General features: G+C 44.8%; 2 protein-coding genes across 2 annotated transcripts in view; one reads left to right on the forward strand and one right to left on the reverse strand.

The window, feature by feature from the left end:
- Window positions 1-1,419: 1,419 nt before the first annotated feature.
- lsm3 (LSM3 homolog, U6 small nuclear RNA and mRNA degradation associated) lies at window positions 1,420-24,857 on the reverse strand. Its single transcript, XM_078543049.1, has 4 exons — window positions 23,320-24,857; window positions 9,700-9,810; window positions 4,367-4,462; window positions 1,420-1,723 (listed from the first exon to the last, which is right to left on the reverse strand). Exons 1-4 carry the CDS (start codon window positions 23,338-23,340, stop codon window positions 1,643-1,645), a joined length of 309 nt encoding a protein of 102 aa, XP_078399175.1. The 5' UTR covers window positions 23,341-24,857; the 3' UTR covers window positions 1,420-1,642.
- xpc (xeroderma pigmentosum, complementation group C) overlaps window positions 23,592-26,382 on the forward strand; it is a 34,037-nt gene continuing 31,246 nt past the window's right edge. Inside the window, exons 1-2 of the mRNA XM_078543048.1 lie at window positions 23,592-23,656; window positions 23,756-23,952. Of these exons, the coding sequence (XP_078399174.1) occupies window positions 23,607-23,656; window positions 23,756-23,952 (247 nt within the window). The 5' untranslated portion in view covers window positions 23,592-23,606. The remainder of the gene's footprint in view (window positions 23,657-23,755; window positions 23,953-26,382) is intronic.

The raw sequence follows: 26,382 nt of genomic DNA on the forward strand, positions 1-26,382 counted from the left end.
GGCAGTGTTGCCATCACTGGACTAGTATTCCAGAGACCCAGGATAATGCAATGGGGACCCGGGTTTGAATCCCACCATGGTGAAATTTGAATTCAATACAAAAAAAACATCTGAAATTAAACGTCTGATGACCACAAAATCATTGTCGATTGTTGTAAAGGCCCATCTGGTTCACTAATGTCCTTCAGGGAGGGAAGGAAATCTGCTGTACTTACCTGGTCTGGCCTACATGTGACTCCAGACCCACAGCAATGTGGTTGACTCCAAATGCCCTCTGAACAAGGGCAATTAAGGATGGGCAATAAATGCTGGCCTAGCCAGCGAATGAATTTTTAAAAATAACTCGCAGCTATCAAAAAGAACAGGTCGTACGATGCAAAATAATTAAGGTTAAAAGAGAACTGATGGGGTTATACCTATCCTCTTTTGATCAGGAAAGATCAAACACCCTGGGGCTATCTAGAAAAGAGACTGAGGGGTGATCTGATAAAGATTTTTTTTTAAATGTGTAAACTTTTCCCTACATCTACCCTTTGCAGGAGAGACCAGAACCAGGGGTCAAAAACGCAAGATAGTCACTTTTTACCAAGGAAGTGGTGACAATGTGGAAGTTGCTACACAGGAATTGGTCGAGGTGAATAGTAGAGATATATTTAAGAGGCAGTTAGGTAAACACAAGGGAGGGAGAAATAGAAGGTTATGTTGATAGGGTGCGACGAAGAGGAGGGATAGGAGGCTCGTGTGGAGTATAAACATTAATGCGGACCAGCTGAGCTGAATGGCCTGTCCCTGTGCTGTAAATTCACACAAGGGACAGTGACCAAAGTTTTTCTCTCCAGCCCACAAGTGCTGAAGATTGCTGTAAGACCCAGAGCTGTTCCAGGACACCCCAGGCACTGAAACAGAGACATGCCCAGTCTGCTAGCTTCGGTTTCATTTGGGTAACATGTGGACTATTGGGGAAGATGCAAACTCAAAATAAAAATTAAAAGACCCATCTGTAAGATCAGTGAAGCCCAATATATTAACCGCTAAACGCATGTGGCTAATTAATAAATTAAAAATGAGTAATAGACATCGTCCTTGGTCAGGTGAGCTCAATACTCAGTGTATATGAGCTTTAACCTTTCTGTGTTTGCTGGTAACACCCGAGACACAAAATGCAGAAGGAGCAAATGTTTTACTTCCCTGGTTACTGAGTGTCAAGAGATGTTTGTTCAGTAAATATCCATGTGTTAGGTATGTTTACCTATTTGTGCACGAGACCCTTTCTACTAAAATTACTACAAGAGATTAAAAATGTGTCAGCCATTACCTTACCTGTGGTTAGTCAGTGGCTTCTACTGGATGACAAACATTGGGTTAAATAGCAAGAAGTCAAGTTCAGTAGATAATAAAGTGTATCTGAAAATTAAAGTGTAGAATTTGAAGGTCAATCTTTATTAAATCAAACAAAAATACTTTATTTACTTCTCACAAGAGTCCAAGCTGAACACTCCACTTAAAATTAAACTACAGACACGAGCCCTTCGCATCCTAGTGTTGAGGTACGTTTTATAAAAATATCAGACCATTCTCTCCATCAACTGAAAAATATAATCACAGGTTGAAGTTCAGTCCATAATGTTCAGTTTGGCTGGGTTTAAACGACTCTTAGCGGAGGAGCCACAAGAACAACACCATCACCACGGACAAACAGCATTGGGATGTTTCTCTTGGTGGACTGGGGAGAGAAAGAATAGCATTGATTGAGAATAAAACATTAAATAAAAAGTTAAGATCATTTTGTTGACGGATAAAGACATTTACTTGCAGGGAGCAGTGGCTACTTGCCTGTTGCTATTTATCTACCTAGCCAGGTGTACCTAGTACACTGGACATTTAAAGCTATGGATTCCTTTGTTTTAACAGTGCAATGGGTGGCATTGGCTGGGAGAGTTTGATCAACATGTTGCAGTGCTGTTATTGCTGCAATCCTTTTGTTACCACTTACAGAAATGCCAATTTAAACCAGACAAAGTCAGAGGTACATGTAACATGGGAGCCACTTATATTCCACTGTTCTTTCACCTGTGGTATGCTGCTTCCTAGGCTTCATTCATTGCCTTCCTCACCCAAGGTGGGATTCAGCCTCCTTTCTACGCTCTTCAGCAAAAGGCAGCAACAAAATGCTCATACTTGTGCATTTTTCAAACTCGCAAACAGTAAGTGGAAGTGACTGTTAAATATAAATATTTGTCCGAGAGTTTTCTCCACACAGGATGTGTTTGGTTTGTACACAGCAAATGCCCTCCATGGCATAGCTGCACAAAAACAATGGCCCAGGTCTCGTGACATTATTCTATGGTGGTGCAGAGTGCCACAGAGTGGTGCTTGGATGCAATGCTCGTTGTGACCCTTAGTAAAACATTCATGAGTGACACTGATCCACAGGCAGCTTTGGAATGCAAGCTGGAATGCTTGACTCCCTTTGCCTGCCGCCTTTAAACAGTGCATCAACACATTGGCATCAGAGAATTAAAGTGGGGTTAAACCACTAGAGACACAAAGTGAGATGAAAGACCCTGGGATAACACTGCTTCTTGCACTGGCTGGGACTCTGATGGACATTAGAACATAAATAGGTGCAGGAGTGGGCCATATGACCCTTCAAGGCTGCTAAACCACTCAATACGATCATGGCTGATCTGCTAAATCAACTGCACTTTCCTACCCACTCCCCATATCCCTTGGTTCCCTTGTTGTCCAAAAATCTATTACTCTCAGTCTTGAATCTATTCAACAATTGAGCATCCACAGACCTCTGGGATAGACAATTCTAAAGATTCTCAAGGGCAAATAGGAATAGGCAATAAATGCCGGCCTAACCAGCGACACCCACATCCCATGAACAAATGAATAAGAGACGCAACCCTTGAGTGAAGAAATTTCTCCTCATCTCAGTCCTAAATGGCTGATCCTTTACCCCGAGGCTATAAGCCTCTTGTTGGAGACTTTCTAGCCAAGGGTAAACAGCCTCTCATTGTCTACTGTCGAGACCTCTTAAGATTTTTAAACGTCTCAGTAATAAATGTAATGTTTCAGGAATAAAAGCAATAAATGCTGACCTAGCCAGTGAAGCCCATAACCCGTGAAAGAATTAAAAAAAACTCTGCACACTGCTGATACTGAGTCTAGCCCCTGGGTGCCTTGATCCCAGGTCTTCACCGGTTGAGAAGTGAGAGAAGTGCTGACTGTTTAGTCCCTCCCTCACCCCGTTCCCCTATCATTGGAGAGGGCTCAGCATTCACTTGGCATCTTCCATATTCATGCAGCAGAGGTTAGGTGCAAAGTGTTGGGATAAGGGGGTTGGAGAACACTGTCCAACTCTGAACTCAGGCCAAAGTCCCAGTGCCCATGCTACAAAGTACAACTCTTCTCAACTAGCGCGATGCCATGCACAGGAATGCAATGTTGTCTGTATGAATTTTAAGAAAGCGTTTGACAAAGTGCCACGAAAAAAGCTGGTTAACAAAATTAAAGCTCATGGAATAGGAGGGTCAGTGTCAGCTTGGATAACAAATTGGCACAAGGATAGAAAACAGTGAGCCGTGGTAAATGGTTATTTTTCAGACTGGAGGGGTGGTAGACAGTGCTGTTCAGGATCAGGATCAAGGGTCAATGCTGGGATCACTGCCAATTTTTTTGCTATATATAAATGACTTGGATATTGGAATAGAGAGTAAAATTTAAAAACTTGCCAATGATTCCAAACTTGGAGTTACAGCAAACAGTGAGGATGATACCAATCAACTGCAACCGGAGGTGGATCAGCTAGCAGAATGGGCAGACAAGCGGCAGAGGGTATTTAATACAGAGAAGCGTGAGGTGATACATTTTGGCAGCAGGGACAGGAAGAGGCAATACAGACTGAATGGCACAGTCTAAACAATATGCAGGGACAGAGGGATCCGGGGGTCCATGTGCATAGATCCTTGAAGATGGCAGGACATTTCTTAATTCTTTCATGGGAGTAACCGAGGGAGTAATTAGCAAAGTATATGGGATATTGAGCTTTATAAGTAAAGCTATTGAATACAAAAGCAAGGAAGTTATGTTGAATCTTTATAAATCTCTGGTTAGGCCACAATTAGGACCCTCATCCTCACATCCTGGATGCAATGCTCTTGAGAGGGCGCAGAGGAGATTTACTAGAACAGTTCCAGGGATGAGGGATTTTAGCTCAAAGGTTAGGTTCGAGAAGCTGAGGTTGTTCTCCTTGGAGCAAAGGAGACCGATGGGAGATTTGATAGAGAAGTACAATATAATCACAGGTTTGACTCTTTAAACACAGGGGAAAGAGGAGAGAAAAGGCATCCACACTTACTTTGTATATCTCTTCATACGTTTCCTCATCAATTTCTACAGTCGTAACAGTTTCTTCAACATCTCCCAAAATCATGTTTAAATGCTGATCATAGGCCTACATTTACATAGAGAACACGCATTTGTTAGAATCATATCTCTTTAAACTGGAATTTTCTTTTTTTAAAATACAGAAGGACATTGCAGTATTTGGACATTTGGGTCATAAGTTCACCTTCGAACTGTCAACAAGCAGACCTCTTCCAAGAATTGACCTGAGCTGTATGGTACTTGAGGAGTTGTTTGTTTGTTTTAAACTGCAAAACACTTTAAGTAACAAAAAGCTGGAAGACAAAATGGCAATCACATGGCAGAGGCAAACCTTAAGGTTGACCTGTGGTTTTACTTTCAGTCTTGTTGGGGAAAGGCTGAGAACAGGAGGCTACCCTGACTAGCTCGCTCTCTCTGCTTTGTGAAACCGTGTGGTTCTCAACCTATAGCCTGATAATCCTCATCTGAATGTACTTTGTCTGCTTAAGTCTGGACTTGATAGCTGAGGCAGGAATAATTGGTCCAGCTAAACTCTCCTCCACGCTGAAGCATCATCGGTGAACTTCCCGACGTCTACTGGGCCCAGCGGGTCTTCACTACATCTTCACCCGAGGGAATTTCAGACCGACAGCATCAAACCTCCGTGAAATTTAAATTCTTTTCCCTAAGAAAGTTTTTTTCCATCCGCCTGTCTCTGCAGAGACTACCTGTTGTCTTTTGTGTGAATGTGTCTGCGTGCGCGCGCTGGGGAAGTTTAAAAGGGCTAGTTAGTCACATTTCCAGATTACAACTGTGTGTCAACCAGTTCTTGAAACTTGTTGAAAAGGAGTTTTGTTTTATAATAAATTAATCATTGAGTTTCTTTGAAAGAAACCTAGTCAGTGTCTCTTTTCTTCTGGGTATTAGAAGTATAGGTAAACAATTGGCCATTTTGGTGAGAATTAAACATTTAAATTAATAGTATAGCCTGCAAAGTAGTGGGGCTTGATAATTCGCGCACTCCTCCCATCCCGGTCATAACACTGCAAGGGACAACATGAAACCTACTGAGAAAACGCAATGAAAGCATTTTGCACATTGTTATATTAATTATAAATCTTATATCTGCACACACTTCTGAACTTATTTCATGATAAATTCCAATTCCATACGTAAATTAGTCATGCTGCAATCACACCCTCCCACTGGTGAAGATGCTATTGCATCACCGCTGGTCGGAGGGTGCAATTACAGCAGACAAGTTTACATAGGCAGTTTCCATTATATGTATGGACATAGGAATTTCTAATGGAAAAATGTAAAACTAATGGACAGAATGCAGAATAACGTCTGGTCAAATTATCCACTGCCTGGCTTCACCTTGGGCTCGACTCCTGATAAGTAATAACTCCCTGATGGGGACTGAATAAGCTGCTTTTACATACAAAAAATATCTTTCCATAAAGACACCTTGCCCTCTTTCTTGAAACAGACTTTTACCCACTGTGTAACTGCTAACTTTCAATGACTATCTATTAAAATCCCACTTTGCTGCCCTTTCCCTTCAAACTTTTCCTTTGATTTTTCTAATTGACATTAATGCAATTAGCTTAACTTCAATAGCATCTTGCAGTAATACATTCTATATAACACCTCCTCACGCATAATGTTTTCTTTTACCAACATTTATTTAACATTTCTCATACCAGTGGAACCTAACGCCTTTTCTTTTCAAGAAATTATTTTTCCGAAACTCAAATAAAGTAGAATCCTCAGGTATCAACCATAGTTCAGTCGCTATTACTCTTTTCTGAGTCAAAAACTTGTGGATTCAGGCCCTGAATCAGCTTATATTCTAGCTGAAACTCCTAGTGCAGGAAGGAGGCAGTGGCATAGTGGTATTGTCACTGGACGAGTATTCCAGAGACCCAGGGTGATGGTCTGGGGACCCGGGTTCGGGTTCGAGTTCGAGTTCCACCACGGCAGATGGTGAAATTTGAATCCAATAAAAACCTGGAATTGAAAGTCTAATGATGACCATGAAACCATTGTCGATCGATTGTTGTAAAAATCCATCTGCTGTCGTCACCAGTCTGACCTACATGTGACTCCAGACCCACGGCAATGTGGTTGACTCTTAAATGCCACCTGAACAAGGCCTAGCCAGCGATGCCCACATCCCATGAAGTTAAAAAAAAACAAGTATTGAGCTCTGAGGTGCTGTCTTTCAGGTAAGACATTAAACCAGGTCCTCTCAGGTGGGCATGAAAGGCCACTGCTTCACAGGAGGGAAGTTTTCCCCAGAATATTGGTCAAAGTGTATCCCTCAACATCTGGTCATTTATCACATTGCTGTTTGTGGGAACATGTTGCGCACCAACTGTGACCACCCTTCAGAAGTACTTCGTTGGCTGTAAAGCACTTTCGTTCTGCATTCCAGGCAATATTCTTTCCCTACCGATGAACATTTTACTGTTTTACACCCTGCTACCATGTTGCTTCTTGCAGTCAGTGCAATGTTGCAGTCATGGTTCCCCTACTCCATGTGGAATTTAATATTCCAAAACATCGGATACCTGCATTTTTTTCCCTAAATGCTCAATTCCCCCATGAGATGAGATGTGTCTTTTAAACTTGAGATGTTTCTTTCTGAATATATCATTTTATGAGAAGTTTCCAATAAACCAATCCACACAGGAAATGGCAGTAAAATTAAAATGTGCTTCTGGCATCTGACACACAACTTCTTCCAATAGTCATAAAACAGGGAAACTGATCCAGTGACCGGGTCACATGGGACTCCAGGGCTTTTAACTAGCGTTTTGAAGAATATTCCACTTTCCCATCCAAATGGAAAACTTGAGGCATTGCTCATAACATGCAGATTACTATTCCTAATAAATCAGGGCCACCGATTTACAGAAACAAATAAAATTCTATTTTTGTTACAAACTTCCAGGGTTTTTAAACTGATGATCTGGGATAGGAATTTTCAATTGCACCAGTGTCTGTAACAGAAAATCAGTGTCTCCATCCTACAGACTTTAGACAACTTTCCAGAAAGCAGTGGGGATGGTCAAGGCGCAGGCTAAATGCATTCTAATTTTAAAAGTTCCAGTCAGTTATTTATTTTCATCAAATAATCATAGAATCATACAGCATTGAAGGAGGCCTTTCAGCCCATCGGGCCTGTACTGGCTCATTGAAAGAGCTATCAAATTAGTTCCACGCGCCCTGCTCTTTCCCCATAGCCCTACCAATTTTTCCTTTTCAAGTATTTATCCAATTCCCTTTTGAAAGTTATTATTGAATCTGCTTAATGGGTAGTGCGTTCCAGGTCACAACTCACTGCAAGAAGGAACTTCTCCTGGTCTTCCTTCTGGTACGTATTACTGTACAGATTAAATTACTGGGCTAATAATCCAAAAAATCTGTATTCAAATCCCACCATGGCAGATTGAGAATTCAAATTCAGTTTAAAAAAATTCTGGAAATAAAATCTGGTGTCAGTAAAATGATGAGACAGTGGTGTAGTGGTAATGTCACTGGAATAGTAATCCAGAGGCCCAGGAACAAAGAAAAGTACAGCACAGGAACAGGCCCTTCGGCCCTCCAAGCCTGCGCCGATCATATTGCCCGTCAACTAAAACATTTTGCACTTCCGGGGTCCGTATCCCTCTATTCCTATCCTATTCATGTATTTGTCAAGCTGCCTCTTAAACCCCACTATCGTACCTGCTTCCACCACCTCCTCTGGCAGCGAATTCCAGACACTCACTACCCTCTGCGTAAAAAACTTGCCCCGCACATCTCCTCTATAGTTTTCTCCTCTCACCTTAAATCTATGTCCCCTAGTAATTGACTCTTCCACCCTGGGAAAAAGCTTCTGACTATCTACTCTGTCCATGCCACTCATAATTTTGTAAACTTCTATCAAGTCGCCCCTCAATCTCCGTCGCTCTAGTGAGAACAATCCGAGTTTCTCCAACCTCTCCTCATAGCTAATAACCTCCAGACCAGGCAGCATCCTGGTAAACCTCCTCTGCACCCTCTCCAATGCCTCCATATCCTTTTGGTAATGTGGTGACTAGAATTGCATGCAATATTCCAAGTGTGGCCTAACCAAGGTTCTATACAGCTGCAGCATGACTTACCAGCTTTTATACTCAATACCCCTGCCAATGAAGGCAAGCATGCCATATGCCTTCCTGACTACCTTATCCACCTGCGGTGCCACTTTCAGTGACCTGTGGACCTGTACACCTAGGGTTCTGCCATTTACTGTATAATTCCTGCCTGTTTTAGACCTTCCAAAATGCATTACCTCGCATTTGTCCGGATTAAACTCCATCTGCCATTTCTCCATCCAAGTCTCCAACCGATCTAGATACCGTTGTATCCTTTGACAATCCTCTTCACTATCTGCAACTCCTCCAACCTTAGTGTCGTCTGCAAACTTACTAATTAGCCCAGTTACATTTTCCTCCAAATCATTTATGTATACTACAAACAGCAAAGGTTCCACTTCAACATTCACTCCCTCCACCATTGACGCACAGTGGCAGCATGTGTACCATCGACAAGATGCACTGCAGCAACTCACCAAGCCTCCTCACCACCACCTTCTCAAGGGAAATAAATGCTGGTGTAGCCAGCAACATCCACACCCCATGAATGAATAAATAAACAAAAACCTGGAATTGTTCCCCTTAGAGCAGAGAAGGTTAAGAGGAGATTTAACAGAGGCGTTCAAAAATTACAGAGGGATTTGATAGAGAGGAAGAAATATTTCCACTGGTGGGAGAGTCAGTAATCTGAGGACACAGATTTAAAATAATTAGCAAAAAATCCAACTGGGAAATGAGGAGAATTGTTTTTATGCAGCAAGTTATTTGATGTGGAATGAATTGCCTTAAAGGACGATGGAAACGGATTCAACAGTAACTTTGAAAAGGGAATTGGATAAATACTTGAAAGGAAATATTTATAGGGTCAGTAACCAGAAGACACAGATTTAAAATAATTAGCAAAAAAGCCAACTGGGAAATGAGGAGAATTGTTTTTATGCAGCAAGTTATTTGATGTGGAAAGAATTGCCTTAAAGGACAATGGAAACAGATTCAACCGTAACTTTGAAAAGGGAATTGGATAAATACTTGAAAGGAAATATTTGTAGGGTTATTGGGGAAGAGCAAGGGGACTGGGACTAATTGGATAATTGCTTCAAAGTGCTGGCATAGGCAATGATGAGCTGAATGGCCTCCTTTGCCGTATGATTCCAATGATTAAGAATACGGGACTGAAATAATCCAGCTGGTTACCCACGTGTAGTCTTCCTCGAAGCTCTCTGTCATTTCTCATTTTCACGTAGATTCGCTCATCCAGACTAAGCCTGATCAGGTCGAGAGGCTCCTCGACTGTGTTGGTGGTTTGCGGCTAACAGGGAGGGAGCGGAAAACAGAATCTTAGCACAAGAGAAACATTGTTAGAGAAACATATTTAAATGACACTGTTGTCACTAGGATCTCAGTAAAGTGCTGCTCATGGCAAGTCAGGTTTTGCATGGTTTTATAAAGGACAGGGGCATTCTACCATATGATGCACAAAGCAACAACTTGCATTTACATAGCACCTTTAACATAGTAAAATATCACATGGCACTTCACAGAAGCAAACAAAGTTGACACCAAGTTACAAAAGGAGATACTACGGCAAGTGACTAAAAGCTTGGTCAAAGAGTGTTAAGGGGATAAAGGGGCAGAGAGATTTGGAGGGGAAATTTCAGAGTTTAGGGTCCAGGCACTTGAAGGCATGACAAACAATGGTGGAGCGATTACAAGAGGCCAGAACTGGGGGACTGCAGAGTTCTCGGAGGGATGTTAGGCTGGAGGGGCTTAGGTGCCATCTGCAAAGGTAGAGTTGGCCCTCTTTGCAGCCAGGAAAGTCTAACCTAGCCACAAATAAACAGGCTAAGATTCTAATTATTCAGTCAGTGAACTTCGCAGGTTGGAATAGCTTCAGGCTACAGAAGCAGCCTGCATTGGGTGACTGTCTCTTGAAGATTAATTTATGATATCTACGTGCCACACTGTTGTTCCTGATCAGCCAAGTGTATAACAGGTGCAGATGCCCAACACTACGTTTAAGGGTTTATAAGTTAAACTATTGGGAAATCTGCACCACCTGTGAAGCTTCTATTTGTTTAACGTTCAGTGCAGATGCAGCCCCCTAAGGGACGTATCCAACTTACACAAGTCTAGATAGTTCAGGTGTGAGTTACCAGTGCTCTCTTTAGACAGAGAATATTAAACCATGTAGCATTAGTGCATACTGCAATTACAAGTCAAACACAGAGGGGGGGCAATTTAACAACAACTTGCATTTATATAGTGCCATTAACACAAGAAAATATTTTGAACTGCTTCAGAGATGCATAATCAAAGGAGGAGAGGTAAGGAAATGTGACCAAAAACTTGGCTAAAGAGCTGGTTTAAGGCGGAGAGAGGTGGGGAGGAAATTCCAGAGTGTAGGGCCGAGGTGACTGAAAACACAGCCACTAACAGTGAGGCAAACGAATGGAGGATAAACAGGAGGGCAGATTTAGAGAAACACAGAATTCCCAGGGGGCTGTAGAGCCTTCGTAAAACTGCAAAGGAAGTGGTGAGATTGTGAAGGGATTGAAACACGAAGATGAGAATTTTTAAAATCAAAACGTTGGTGGACTGGAACCCAATGCAGATCAACAAGCAGAAGATGATGGATGCATAGACTTGGTGCAGGGTAGGCTATGAGTCAGAGTGTTTTGGGTGAGCTGGAATTTGTGGAGGTTGGGCACCTGACCAGGAGAACGCCGAGTAGTTGAGTCGGGAGGAGACAAAAAGCATGGGTGAGTGTTAGTGCAGCTGCTAAGTGATGGGCAGGAATTGCCACGGGGGTGGAAGGATAAGGAGGTTATGGAGAGGATATGGCATTTGAAACTTGACAGAGGGCCAAAGAGGACACCATGGTTGTGAACAGTCTGGAACAAACCAAGACTCTGGTTGGGGAGGGGGAGAGAACGAGTGGCGAAGGATGATGGGTTTGGTCTTCCCAAAGTTTAACTGCAGTATATAGTGACACATCCAGGACTGGATATGGGGCAATTAGTCTGAGAACACAAAGCACTTGGGGGGGGGGGGTTGAGTGAGGTAGAGCTGGAACCAGTGACCATGAGGTGAGTTATTGGTAAGAGAATCATATGAGGAACACGTGGCTGACATGCAACATGCTAAATCACAATATCTGAATATTTAAACAGCTTGTGATCAAGACTGATGAACTGTCAAGATTCACTGGTAACATTTAAATAAAATTATTTACTGCAGAACACAGCTGTGATTCTGAGACTCAGAACACACCTGGTGTACAAACTCTGCAGCAAAAACAAAATATTCACATTATGTATTTGAAAAAGTTTGGTTAGTCCAGGCTTGGTTTTTGGTCTACTTACTTACAGTGACAACACAGCTGGGACAGCTTCAGTTTGAAGGAGGAACAAAAGCTGGTGTGTTTAAATGATTAATGAAGCATTAGATTATTAGATAAAAATTTAAAGCATCAAGCTCGGGATTCTCTTTTTAAATAAAATCCCAGAGAAATGCAAAAAGCTATTTCTCAAAATAAAAATAAACAAATGACATGTTCAGAGTTGCGCACTCAAGGGATTCCTTCTTGGCAGCTCAGTGGTTATATGCACTGTTCAACACGAGACTGAGCTAGACAAGGAAAGCAACAAGTTTAGCTGATCAATATTGACCAGCAACAAGGGTGATACCACCAATTACAGCGCTCTGCACTGGGGACAGCCCAGTGGGAGACAGGGTATTTAGCCATGTCTCCCATCCCCTCCAAGTGATTCCTGCTGGAAAGCCTGTTTTGGATATTCAGCGAGGGTAAGGTCAGTCTTGGGTGTGGTCAGGTACCCACTTAGCCATTAGAGGTTTAAAAATGACAAACTGAACTCAAGCAAGAGCTCAAAAGACTGCCAGTAACTCGAGCTCAGGTCACAGCACCTACAGTGGAGAATATAGGGGAGTGGGTGAGAAAGACAAGCAGAAGACCTGTTTGACATGAGTCTGTATCACTGGCTCTTCTTCCACTTGGAATCCAATTTAGTACCAGTATGGGCCTGGGTGCAAGGTACCGAACGCACTTTGGGGCAAACAACAGTGCTCTGCTGATCCACTCTCCCACCACACATCATTTTAAACATTGAGCCCATCAGCCTACAATCTGCATCAGTCTTTGCATCGACAATTGGCATTGAGCTTCTTTCAAAGCTGCAGTTCGATAAAGGAAGGCACAAGTCTTAAAGAAACAAATTAAATGGTTTATCTCCCCATTCCAGTTGGTAAGCTGCTGCTATTAGGTGTGCTAACATAACAGTTCCTTAATGCCAACAGTTTGTAGCCATGTGATAAAATGCTATCTAAATAAAGTCAATGCATGTCCAGAGATTCTGCGATATCTTGGTAACATGCAACTGAGTGCTTATCAAAGCTCCACGTGCTGGTCTAACATTTTAGTCTACAGCACCACCAAGAGGCAAAGTTTACTCAAATGTACATACACACAATTGCAGAATATTCACTATTATAAAACCCATTTTCAGATCACCTCATGCCAGTTCAACTGATGTGGTGTCGTGACATTCAAAGCAGCCCATACCATTGCAGCTCAGGAAGTACTATATATAGCAGTGACTTATCATGCAGATAAATTTAACGCTTGGTAACTGATACCACTGCAAATACAAAGGAAATAACTCTTGTGGGGTCAGTCACGTGACACAAAGCCTGGGACAGGTACCATTTGCAATGTTGAACAGGAACTGCTGTCATTTACTCTGTTCAGAGAGTTGTGCGACTTTGGAACTCAGTGCCTCAGGAGGCAGTGGAGGCAGGGTCATTGAATATTTTTAAGGCAGAGCTAGATTGATTCCCTTGTCTACCAAGAATCAAAGGTTATCGGGGTAGATGGGAATGTAGAACTCGAAACACAAACAGATCAGTCATGATCATGTTGAATGGCGGAGCAGGCTCGAGGTGCCGAATGGCCTACTTCTGTTCCTATTTCATACGTTCGTATGTTTAATAATTGAAGTCACCTGTACTGCATTTGAGAAATCATTGACAGTTTAAGAATAAGAGGTCGTTAGTCTGTGGAATTCTCTTCCTCAGGAAGCAGTGGAGGCTGGGTCATTGAATTTATTCAAGGATGAGTTAGACAGATTTTTGATAGACAAGGGAGTCAAGGGTTATGGGGGATCGGACAGGAAAGTGGAGTTGAGACCACAAGCAGATCAACCATAACCTTACTGAATGGCAGTGCAGACTCAAAGGGCCGAATGGCCTACTCCTGCTCCTAACTCCTATGTTCCTATTGGCGAATCAGTGTGAAGGATAACACCACAAACCTTTCACAGTAACTAGTAATCCTGCAGACATACCGCACTAAGGCATAGTTTCAGCTGCTGTTTGACATTTACAGGTTTAAAGTGATCGGCAAAAGAACCAAAGGCAGCATGAGGAATAACATTTTTTAAACAGCGAGGGGTTAGGATCTGGAATGCACTGCTTGAAAAACTGAAAGCTAATTCAATTGTCGCTTTCAAAAGGGAATTCGAAAAGGATCTGAAGGGAAAAATATTGCAATACAATGAGGAAAGTGGTGGGGGGGTGGGGAGAGTGGGACTAGCTAAGTTTCTCTTGCAGAGAGCCATCATGGGCTCAATGTGCTGAATAGCCTTCTTCTGTTCTGCAAGCACTCTATGAATCTCTGAGCTAGTGTCTTCTTTTCTGGTAAAAGCAAAAAATTGCGGATGCTGGAAATCCAAAACAAAAACAAAAACAAAAATACCTGGAAAAACTCAGCAAATCTGGCAGCATCTGCGGAGAGGAACACAGTTAACGTTTCGAGTCCGAATGACCCTTCAACAGAACTAAGTAAAAATAGATGAGAGGTGAAATATAAGCTGGTTTAAGGGGGGTGGGACAAGTAGAGCCAGTGATAGGTGGAAATAACCAAAAGATGTCACAGACAAAAGGACAAAGAGGTGTTGAAGGTGGTGATATTATCTGAGGAATGTGCTAATTAAGGGTAGAAAGCAGGACGAGCAAGGTACAGATAGCCCTAGTGGGGGTGGTGTGGTGTAAAGCAATCCAAAAACGCTAAAAGGTAGAGATAAAACAATGGATGGAAATACATTTAAAAATAATCGAAATAGGTCGGAAAAGAAAAATCTATATAAATTTTTGGGAAAAAAAGGGGGAGGATCGGAAAGGAAGTGGGGATGGAACAGGGAAAGGTAGGATAAACAAAGCTAGAGCTCCCTCAATGTTGACACAGAAGAGAGAGAGAGAGAAAGAGAGAGAGAGAGAGAGAGAGAAAGATGAAGCAGAAAAGTTGAGGGGGGGGGCGGGCACATGAAAGATATCAGATAGATAATACATGTCAAAACCAGGCTAAAGATAGAAAATTCAGAAGGGAAGTGAAGCAGTAAATAAGAGGTGCAAAAAGAGAGTATGAGAAGAGACTGGCAACTAATATAAAAGGGAATCCAAAAGTCTTCTATAGGCATATAAATAGGAACAGGGTGACAAGAGGAGACATATATCGTATGATTGTAGAACCTGTCTATTCTCTCAACTTGTCTATGCCTTCAGTTTGCCAAGCCTCCCGATATCATGCCTCCATGCTCATTTCCAAACCATTGTTGTGTTTAATAGAGAAGGACTGCAGCAAAACACTAAGATGGCATCAATACAGCTACAGAACGAACATGCAATTGACAAATTAATTTCAATGTGAATTTCAATATAGTTGTGTGAAGTGATGCACTTTGCTAGGAGGGTAAAGGCAATGGACTCCTTGGACAAAGAGTCAAAATAAGGTAGAGAAGCAAAGAGATATGGTTACACAAATCAATAAAGTAACAACAAAGTTAATAAGGCTGTGGAAAAAAAACAAAGCACGGGGGTTATCACTATCAGGAAAATTAAACAGGCCGGCGGTCAGGCTGAGTGGTGACCTCTTTTTTAAACATCTATGGGATGCGGGTGTCACAGGCTAGGCCAGCATTTATTGCCCATCCCTAATTGCCCTTGAGAAGGTGGTGGTGAGCTGCCTTCATGAACCGCTGCAGTCCATATGGTGTAGGTACACCCACAGTGCTGTTAGGGAGGGAGTTCCAGGATTTTGACCCAGCGACAGTGAAGGAACGGCGATATATTTCCAAGTCAGGGTGGTGAGTGACTTGGAGGAGAACTTCCAGGTGGTGGTGTTCCCATGTATCTGTTGCCCTTGTCCTTCTAGATGGTAGTGTTGTGGGTTTGGAAGGTACAGTCTAAGGAGGCTTGGTGAGTTCCTGCAGTGCATCTTGTGGATGGTACACACTGCTGCCACTGTTCATGGTTGCTGGAGGGAGTGAATGTTTGTGAAAGAGGTGCCAATCAAGCAGGCTGCTTTGTCCTGGACAGTGTCAAGCTTCGGGTGTTGTTGGAGCTGCACTCATCCAGGCAAGTGGGGACTATTCCATCACACTCTTGACTTGTGCCCTGTCAATGGTGGACAGGCTTTGGGGAGTCAGGAAGTGAGTTACTCATCACAGGATTCCTAGCCTCTGACCTGCTCTTGTAGCTACAGTATTTATATGGCTAGTCCATTTCAGTTGCCGGTCAATGGTAACCCCCCAGGATGTTGATAGTGGGGGATTCAGCGATGCAAATGCCATTGAATGTCAAGGGGCGATGGTCATTGCCTGACACTTGTGTGGTGCAGATGTTACTTGCCACTTGTCAGCCCAAGCCAGATCTTGCTGCATTTGGACATGGACTGCTTCAGTATTTCAGAAGTCGTGAATGATGCTGAACATTGTGCAATCATCAGCCAACATCCCCACTTCTGACCTTATGATGGAAGGAAGGTCATTGATGAAACAGCTGAAGATGGTTGGGCTGAGGACACTACCCTGAGGAACTCCTGCAGTGATATCATGGAGCTGAGGTGACTGACCTTCAACAACCACAACCATCTCCCTTCATGCTACTTAAGACTCAAACTAGCTGAGTGTTTTCCCCGATTCCCATTGACTCCAGTTTTGGGGCTCCTTGAAGCCACACTTGGTCAAATGCTGCCTTGAGGTCAAGGGCAGTCACTCTCACCTCACCTCGGGAGTTCAGCTCTTTTGTCTATTTTTGAACCAAGGCTGTAATGAGGTCAGGAGCTGAGTGGCCCTGGCCAAAGCCAAGCTGTGCGTCAGTGAGCAGGTAATTGCTAAGCAAGTGCCGCTTGATAGCACTGTTGATGACCCCTTCCATCACTTTACTGATGATCGAGAGTAGGCTGATGGGGCGGGTTGAATTTGTCCTGCTTTTTGTGTACAGGACATACCTGGGCAATTTTCCACATAGCCAGGTAGATGCCAGTGTTGTAGCTGTACTGGAACAGCTTGGCTAGGGGCACGGCAAGTTCTGGAGCACAAGTCTTCAGTGCTATTACCAGGATTTTGTCAGGATCCACAACTTTGCACTATCCAGTGCCTTCAGCTGTTTCTTGATATCAAGTGGAGTGAATCGAATTGGCTGAAGACTGGCAGCTGTGATGCTGGGGACCTCCAGAGGAGGCCAAGATGGATCATCCACTCGGCACTTCTGGCTGAAGATTGTAGCAAATGCTTCTACCTTATCTTTTGCGCTGACGTGCTGGGCTCCTCCATCATTGAGGATGGGGATATTTATGGAGCCTCCTCCTCCAGTGAGTTGTTTAATTGTCCACTACCATTCACGACTGGATGTGGCAGGACTGCAGAGCTTAGATCTGATCCGTTGGTTGTGGTATCGCTTAGCTCTGCTATCACTTGCTGCTTATGATGTTTGGCATGCAAGTAGTCCTGTGTTATAACATCACCAGGTTGGCATCTCATTTTTAGGTATGCTTGGTGCTGCTCCTGGCATGCCCTCCTACACTCGTCATTGAACCAGGGTTGGTCCCCTGGTTTGGTGGTAATGGTAGAGTGGGGGACATGCCGGGCTATGAGGTTACAGATTGTGTTCGAGTACAATTCTGCTGCTGCTGATGTCCCACAGCACCTCATGGATGCCGAGTCTTGATTTGCTAGATCTGTTCGAAATCTTTCCCATTTAGCATGGTGGTGGTGCCACACAACACGATGGAGGATAAACTCAATGTGAAGACGGGACTTCGTCTCCACAAGGACCGTGGAGTAGTCATTCCTACCAATACTGTCATGGACAGATGCAACTGCAGCAGGTAGGTTGGTGAGGATGAGGTCAAGTACGTTTACCCTCTTGTTGGTTCCCCCACCACTTGCTGCAGACCCAGTCTAGCAGCTATGTCCTGTAGGACTTGGCCAGCTTGGTCAATAGTGGTGCTACCGAGCCACTCTTGGTGATGGACATTGAAGTCCCCCATCCAAGAGTACATTCTGCACCCTTGCCACCCTCAGTGTTTCCTCCAAGTGGTGTTCAACATGGAGGAGCACTGATTCATCAGCGGAGTGGGGGGGGTTAGTACGTGGTAATCAGCAGGAGGTTTCCTTGCCCATGTTTGACCTGATGCCATGAGACTTCATGGGGTCCGGAGTCGATGTTGAAGACTCCCAGGGCAACTCCCTCGCGACTGTACACCACTGTGCCGCCACCTCTGCTGGCACAGTCCCCACCCCATCTTCCAATCCCAGCCCCGGCCGTGTATTCACTATACCCCCTGACCTTCCCCTCTCCGACGCTGAACGTTCAGTGCTCAGCAAAGGACTTAGTTTCATACCCTTACGCTCTCATCTCAATGAATTTCGGGCTCGGCACGATGCTGAACTCTTCTTCCGCCGTCTTCGTCTCTGTGCTCACTTCTTTGGGCAGGAGTCCTCTCCCCTTCAACGGATCCTTTTACCCACCTCCAATATTCTCCCTCCACCTGGACCCCTCCCTCTGGATTCTTACCTTCTCTTGATCTTTTCATTGAGAACTGTCGGCGTGACATTAGCCGTCTCAATTTCTCTGCTCCTCTCACCCATTCTAATCTGTCTCTCTCTGAACTTACTGCACTCCGTTCTCTCAGGTCCAACCCCAACATTGTCATCAAACCCGCTGACAAGGGTGGTGCTGTTGTTGTCTGGCGCACTGACCTCAACTCCGCGGAGGCTGAGCGTCAACTCACAGACACGTCCTCCTACCTCTCCATGGACCATGACCCCACCACTGAACATCAAGCCATTGTTTCCAGGACTGTCACTGACCTCATCTCCTCTGGAGATCTTCCTCCCACAGCTTCCAACCTGATAGTCGCCCAACCTCAGATGGCCCGCTTCTACCTCCTACCCAAAATCCACAAACAGAACTGTCCCGGCAGGCCGATCGTGTCAGCCTGTTCCTGCCCCACGGATCTCATTTCTCGTTATCTTGACTCCCTTCTCTCTCCCCTTGTCCAGTCCCTTCCCACCTACATCCGTGATTCCTCTGACACCTTACGTCACATCAACAATTTCCAGTTCCCTGGCCCCAACCGCTTCCTCTTCACCATGGACGTCCAATCCCTCTACACCTCCATCCCCCACCAGGATGATCTGAGGGCCCTTAGCTTCTTCCTTGAACAGAGGCCCGAACAATCCCCATCCACCACTACTCTCCTCCGTCTGGCTGAACTTGTTCTCACACTGAACAATTTCTCCTTTAACTCCTCTCACTTCCTCCAAATAAAAGGTGTGGCTATGGGTACCCGCATGGGCCCCAGCTATGCCTGTCTCTTTAGGGGGTATGTGGAACATTCCTTGTTCCAGTCCTACTCCGGCCCCCTCCCACAACTCTTTCTCCGGTACATCGATGATTACTTCGGTGCTGCTTCATGCTCTCGTCGGGACCTGGAAAAATTTATTAATTTTGCTTCCAATCTGCACCCCTCCATCATTTTCACATGGTCCATCTCTGACACTTCCCTTCCCTTCCTTGACCTCTCCGTCTCAATTTCTGGTGATAGACTGTCCACCAATATCCATTGCAAGCCTACCGACTCTCACAGCTACCTCGGCTACAGCTCCTCACACCCCGCTTCCTGTAAGGACTCCATCCCATTCTCTCAGTTCCTTCGCCTCCTTCGCATCTGTTCTGATGATGCTACCTTCAAAAACAGTTCCTCTGACATGTCCTCCTTCTTCCTTAACCGAGGTTTTCCACCCACGGTCGTTGACAGGGCCCTCAACCGTGTCCGGCCCATCTCCCGCGCATCCACCTTCACGCCTTCTCCTCCCTCCCAGAAACATGATAGGGTCCCCCTTGTCCTCACTTATCACCCCACCAGCCTCCGCATTCAAAGGATCATCCTCCGCCATTTCTTCCAACTCCAGCACGATGCCACCACCAAACACATCTTCCCTTCACCCCCCCTGGCGGCATTCCGTAAAAATCGTTCCCTCCGGGACACCCTGGTCCACTCCTCCATCACCCCGTACTCCTCAACCTCCACCTATGGCACCTCCCCATGCCCACGCAAAAGATGCAACACCTGCCCTTTCACTTCCCCTCTCCTCACCGTCCAAGGGCCCAAACACTCCTTTCAAGTGAAGCAGCATTTCACTTGCATTTCCCCTAACTTAGTCTACTGCATTCGTTGCTCCCAATGCGGTCTCCTCTACATTGGAGAGACCAAACGTAAACTGGGCGACCATTTTGCAGAATACCTGCGGTTTGTCCGCAAGAAAGACCCAAACCTCCCTATCGCTTGCCATTTTAACACTCCACCCTGCTCTCTTGCCCACATGTCTGTCCTTGGCTTGCTGCATTGTTCCAGTGAAGCCCAACGCAAACTGGAGGAACAGCACCTCATCTTCCGACTAGGCACTTTACAGCCTTCCGGACTGAATATTGAATTCAACAACTTTAGATCTTGAACTCCCTCCTCCATCCCCACCCCCTTTCCGTTTCTTCCCCCTCCCTTTTGTTTTTTCCAATAACTTATATAGATTTTTCTTTTCCCAACTATTTCCATTATTTTTAAATCTATACCTTTAATGCCTTGTCAGTCCTTCCACCCCACCCCCACTAGAGCTGTACCTTGAGTGTCCTGCCATCCATTCTTAATTAGCACATTCGTTTAGATATCACCACCTTCAACACCTCTTTGTCCCTTTGTCTGTGACATCTTTTGATTATCTGCTCCTATCACTGCTTGCTTGTCCCTACAACCAGCTCGCCCCCAACTTCTCTCCCCCCACCCCACCACCTTAAACCAGCTTATATTTCACCCCTCTCCTAATATTACTCAGTTCTGTTGAAGGGTCATGAGGACTCGAAACGTCAACTCTTTTCTTCTCCGCCGATGCTGCCAGATCTGCTGAGTTTTTCCAGGTAATTCTGTTTTTGTTTTGGATTTCCAGCATCCGCAGTAGTTTTTTGTTTTCACTTCTGCTGGGTCTGTCCTGTCGGTGGGACAGGACATACCCAGGGATGGTGATGGTGGAGTCTGGGACATTATCTTTAAAGTATGATTCTGTGAGTATGACTATGTCAGGCTGTTGCTTGACTAGTTTGTGAGACAGCTCTCCCAATTTTGGCCCAAGCCCTCAGATATTAGTAAGGAGGGCTTTGCAAGATATTTTTAATTATGCAAGGTTTTGATAGGGTTGACAAAGAAAAGATGTTTCTACTTGTGGTGGAGACCAAAACTAGGGCTCATAAACATAAGAGAGTCACTAGTAAATCCAAGCGGGAACCCAGGAGAAATTTCTTTACCCAGAGCGCGATGAGAGTGTGGACGACATAGATGCATTTGAGAGGAAGTTATATAAGTATGAGGGAGAAAGGAATTGGTGGATATGGTGGTGGGGTAAGATGATCCGAGGTGGGAGGAAGCTCGTGTGTTGAATAAACATTGGCAGGGATGGACAAGAGAAGAGTCCAAAACAGATCTCTGGGACACTTCATCTTACATCTTAATTCTTAAAACATATCCTTAAATGCAGCTCTTCTTTGAGTCATATTTTTGTCTATCTCATCATTTCACCTAACAGCATGGACCCATCCTTCATGACAAGTCTCAGTATATTGCACCCTCCACCCACCCCACTCCCCACAATCCATAGCTTTTGTTATTTCTTCAAAGAATTACACTACCTTGCCCAGTTGTGCAGCTAGAAAGATTGCAGAGCCAGATTTCAAACAGATGACTTTTGATAAAATAGCCCAGAGTGACAGACCTGTTTGCCCCTCTTTCACAAGCCAAAGAATCAGCTCATGAAAACATAGAAACTAGGAGCAGGAGTAGACCATTCAGCCCTTCGAGCCTGCTCCACCATTCAATATGATCATGGCTAAATCATGAAACTTTCATACCTCTCAAATATTTTCTATAAAGGAAATACAATTATTGCAAAGTTATTTCATCCAACTGCAAGACTAAACATCGTCTTTCATTGTTTTCATATTTGTATCTCTCTCTCATCTCTTTCTACCCCTCCCTCTCTAGCTCTATCACTATCTCTTTCGCATTCCCTCTACCTCTGATGCCTCCTTCCCTTTATCCCTCTTCCCTCTAACCGCTTCCATCTGTTTCTCTTCCTATCCCTGTTTCTATCTCTCCCTCCATCAATCACTTGAACATACATATGAACAAACGAAATAGGAGCAGAAGTAGGCCATTTGGCTCCTCGAGCCTGCTCTGCCATTCAATAAGATCATGACTGATCGGTTTGTGTCGCAAATTCTACATTCCCAAATACCCCCGATAACCTTTGATTCCCTTGCCTAACAAGAATCTATCTACCTCTGCCTTAAAAATATTTAATGACCCCGCCTCCACCACCTTCTGAGGCAGAGAGTTCCAAACTCTCACAACCCTCAGATAAAAAATTTCTCCTCATCTCTGTCCTATGGAGGTGAGCCCTAATTTTAAAACAGTGCCTCCTAGTTCTGGACTCACCCACAAGAGGAAACATCCCTTCCGCGGCCACCTTGTCAAGACCGTTCAGGATCTTATATACTTCAATCAAATCACCCCTCACTCTTCTAAACTCGTGGAAAGAAGCCCAGTCTGTCAAACCTATCCTCACTCGCTCTTTCTCTACCCCTCTCCATCTGTCTCTGACCCATTCATTCCTCTACCCCACTCTCCTTCTGTCTTTCTTCCCTCCCTCACTGCCCCTTCCCTCAACTTCTCCTGTGCTCCGCTCTTCATCCATCCCTTTCCCCGGCTCTATCCCTCTCGACCCCTCCCTCCATTTCACCCAGCCCCTCTCTATTTTTACTTCTCCCTTCATCCCCCTCTCTCCCTCCATCCCCCTCTATCCCTCCATCCCCCTCTATCCCACCCGCTCCCTCTCCCTCCCCCTCCATCTCTCTATCCCTCCCTCTCTTTCCCTCCATCTCTCTATCCCACCCTCTCCCTCCATCTCTCCCTCCATCCCTCCCTCCATCTCTCTATCACTCCCTCTCTCCCTCCATCTCGCTATCCCTCCATCTCTCCCTCCATCTCTCTATCCCTCCCTCTCCCTCCATCCCTCCCTCTCTATCCCTCCATCTCTCCCTCCATCCCTCCCTCTATCCCACCCTCTCCCTCCACCTCTCCCTCCATCTCTCTATCCCTCCCTCTCTATCCCTCCATCTCTCCCTCCATCCCTCCCTCCATCTCTCTATCCCACCCTCTCCCTCCATCTCTCCCTCTCCCTCCATCTCTCTATCCCTCCCTCTCTATCCCTCCATCTCTCCCTCCATCCTTCTTCCCTCCATCCTTCTTCCCTCCATCTCTCCCTCCCTCCATCTCTCTCTCTGTATTCTTTCCTCTCTATTTTTTATCACCCTCCCTTTCCCCTCCTCTCCCGCTATCCCTCTTCCTCCTCCCTTTCCCTCTGTCTCCCTCTGTATTTTCTGTCCATATTTCTTATATTCACTATTTTTTTACCTGTTCTCCTTCCTCCGCCATGATTCGAATCCGGGTCACTCCCCCCGCGCATGCGCCCCCGCTGCTGCCGGCCGCCGGCCCTTGTTAATGCTGAGGAGGCGGAGTGATCGGAACCTGAATCTCTCACAGAAATAAACACATTGAGAGAGAGAGAGAGAGAGGGGGAGGGGAAGGTGGGGAGAAAGTAGTCTTTATTCCCTCAACCGAAGGGGCCGCGGTCGTTATGGAAACCCTGGTCCTCCCGGTGCTGCGCCCCCCGGCGGCTGGGAGGGCGCAGTGCCGCGCGCATGCCCAGTACCATGGGAGGCTGCAGCTCTGAGGGAGCACTGAGAGGGAGGTGAGTGTGGTGGTATCATTGTAAAGCAGCAAAGGCATCACCCCTTCCGGGGGAAGCAGCTGTTGTATAACCCTGCTTGTATAACTCTTTGCATAACAGGGGTCGGGGAAAATCTGGGACTGACTGCACCCTTCCCAAAGTTGCAGGAGGCTCGAAGATGGTCAAAAGGAAAGGGTCAACAAGCCAGGCTTCAGCCCAAACTTGCAGCAAAAGATTGAAGGAGGAAAGCAACAGAACCAGAGCTACCAAAGGGCGTCCAGCCAAGTGTGCAAAAGCCACCAAGCAGCTGCCACCTGGTAATTATACCTAAAAGTTGCTTTTTATTTTTACAGATTTTAACTAAATCACAAGCAACATTATTAATCAAATGCAATGTACTAAGTTTATGCCATTCATTCAAAACTTCACAATAGTGACTTCATCTCCAGTAAAAGACTTCGGGACGTCCCAACGTTGTGAAATAAAGAGTTGTATTTATGTAGTGCCTTTCACGGCCTTAAGATAATAGAGGGTCAAATATGCTTCAAATTACAGAGAGGTGCAAAAAAATCTATCGTGTAGAGGCATCGTGATGTTTAATTATCCTAATATAGACCAGGATAGCAATAGCCTAAAGGGTAGAGAGGGGAAGAGATTCTGAATTTTCTAGATTGGCATTAACGAGGAAGGAGACATTGCTGCATGTGGTTCTGGGGAATGAAGTGGGTCAAGTCTCAGCAGGGAAACATTTAGGCAACAATAATCATAAGATCATAATGATTAGCCTTGAGAAGGGATGAAGAGCAATCCAGAGTAAAGATAGTCAATGCGGGGGAGGACCAATGTCACTGGGGTGAGAACAGTTCTAACCCAGGTAAATTGGAATTGAAGATTGGCAGGCAAATATATTATGGAATATTAAAGGGAAGAAAGCTCAGGTGCAGTTGAGGTACATTCCCTAGAGAGGAAAGATAGGCTAAACAAAGCCAGAGGTCCCTGGATCACAAAATTGACAGGGTAAGATGAAGCAGAAAAAGGGATGATAGTATTATAGAGAACCAGGCTGAATATAGAGAATTCAAAGGGGAAGTGAGAAAAGAAATGAGAAGCAAAAAGAAAGTATGAGACAAGACCAAAACTTTTCTATTGGCATACGAGTGTTTGATGGGGACAGTGTAGAGGGAGCTTTACTCTGTATCTAACCCCGTGCTGTACCTGTCCTGGGAGTGTTTGATGGGGACAGTGTAGAGGGAGCTTTACTTTGTATCTAACCCCGTGCTATACCTGTCCTGGGCGTGTTTGATTGGACAGTGTAGAGGGAGCTTTACTCTGTATCTAACCCCGTGCTGTACCTGTCCTGGGAGTGTTTGATGGGGGGGGTGTAGAGGGAGCTTTACTCTGTATCTAACCCCGTGCTGTACCTGTCCTGGGAGTGTTTGATGGGGACAGTGTAGAGGGAGCTTTACTCTGTATCTAACCCTGTGCTGTACCTGCCCTGGGAGTAGTTCGTTGATCGTACAGAACTTGAGTAATGCTGAAAAAAGACATTTTGTCAAAGCTTTTTGTCTCGCACTCATCAGGACAATTTTCAGAATACCAATGTTAGGGGAAGCAACAACTTTATACTGTAGAGTGCTGACTGGTTGGCAAGTAGACTCTGATTAGTAGAGGCATTGCTGTGGAGAATGCACCAGTTGATGTTGACTGACAGTTAACTGCTGAGCATTGTTTGGAATTTACACTAGGCAGCTTGAATTTGATTGGCCAAGCCATTACCCTGAGGAATGAACCAGTGAATGGCTATCACTTATTTTGTTTAGCTGAAACATGTGCATTATGTGCACGTGTTCTTTCTATCTGCAAAGAACAGGGCCCTGTGTATTAATATATGTAGCTACCAGTACACACACATGTGCCACATTGCGAGTCTGACTGACAATCTTAAATTGGTTCTCAGTGTAATTTTTAGCGCACTGAGGATTATTTAGCAAATGGTGTCCAATCACAGAATCAAATCTAATGTTGGATACCGTGTTTTGAGTTTTGCAAGCACAGGCTGGTTGGGTACGGTCTGTATCCTGTCCGTTGCAAATACTGGAAGGTACATGCTGTTTGATTCAATCCGCTTGTCTTTGGGGCATACAGCCTACATACCTGGCATCACACCAGCGCTGCAATTCATATACCACATTACTCATTTGTGTGATAGGCAGAACATGTTTTTGGCTTGACGGCAGCATCCTGTTAGTGGTGAATACCACTCATGTTGCTACTGCACAGTAGCATCGTGAAATGGCTAGCTTCACCTGTTGCTCAAATTTTTGAGATACCTTGCCCTTCCAGGGTAATCTGAGGTAGACTGGGCACTTTTCAGGGCCAAAAGTTCATGAGTTTTCCTGATATACAGCGTGAAATGATCTGATCAGCGTAGACATTATCCCGCCTCTGATGCCCGTATTTCAGCATCAGGTTTACATGGTGAGCAAATGGCTTGGGCCCTATTTACTGGTTGCCAATAAGGCCAATCATATAGCGTTTGGAACTGTAAAATTCCCAATGTGTATATTGACCAGTGACGGCAGACTTGCAGTAGACCATAGTACAGAATCTCCCCGGCAGATTTCTCCACTAGCACATCAAGGAAAGGGAGTTCGTTTGACTGCTCCATTTCAAAGCTGAATAATGGATATCATTAAGACATGTAAAGAAATTGTTACATGCAGCTGCAGATTTAAATATAGGGAACC

The sequence above is a fragment of the Cetorhinus maximus genome, chromosome 6, assembly GCF_964194155.1.
Source record: "Cetorhinus maximus chromosome 6, sCetMax3.hap1.1, whole genome shotgun sequence".
Classification (NCBI taxonomy): domain Eukaryota; kingdom Metazoa; phylum Chordata; class Chondrichthyes; order Lamniformes; family Cetorhinidae; genus Cetorhinus; species Cetorhinus maximus.

What these genes read in the sequence shown, in the direction of transcription:
- lsm3 (XM_078543049.1), bottom strand. Translation starts at nt 23,340, where the DNA reads ATGGCGGAGGAAGGAGAACAG. An exon ending in AGCTTCGAGGAAGACTACAC is followed by an intron (nt 4,463 to 9,699) that starts GTGGGTAACCAG and finishes ATGTAAATGTAG; the next exon opens with GCCTATGATCAGCATTTAAA. An exon ending in CGTATGAAGAGATATACAAA is followed by an intron (nt 1,724 to 4,366) that starts GTAAGTGTGGAT and finishes TTCTCTCCCCAG; the next exon opens with TCCACCAAGAGAAACATCCC.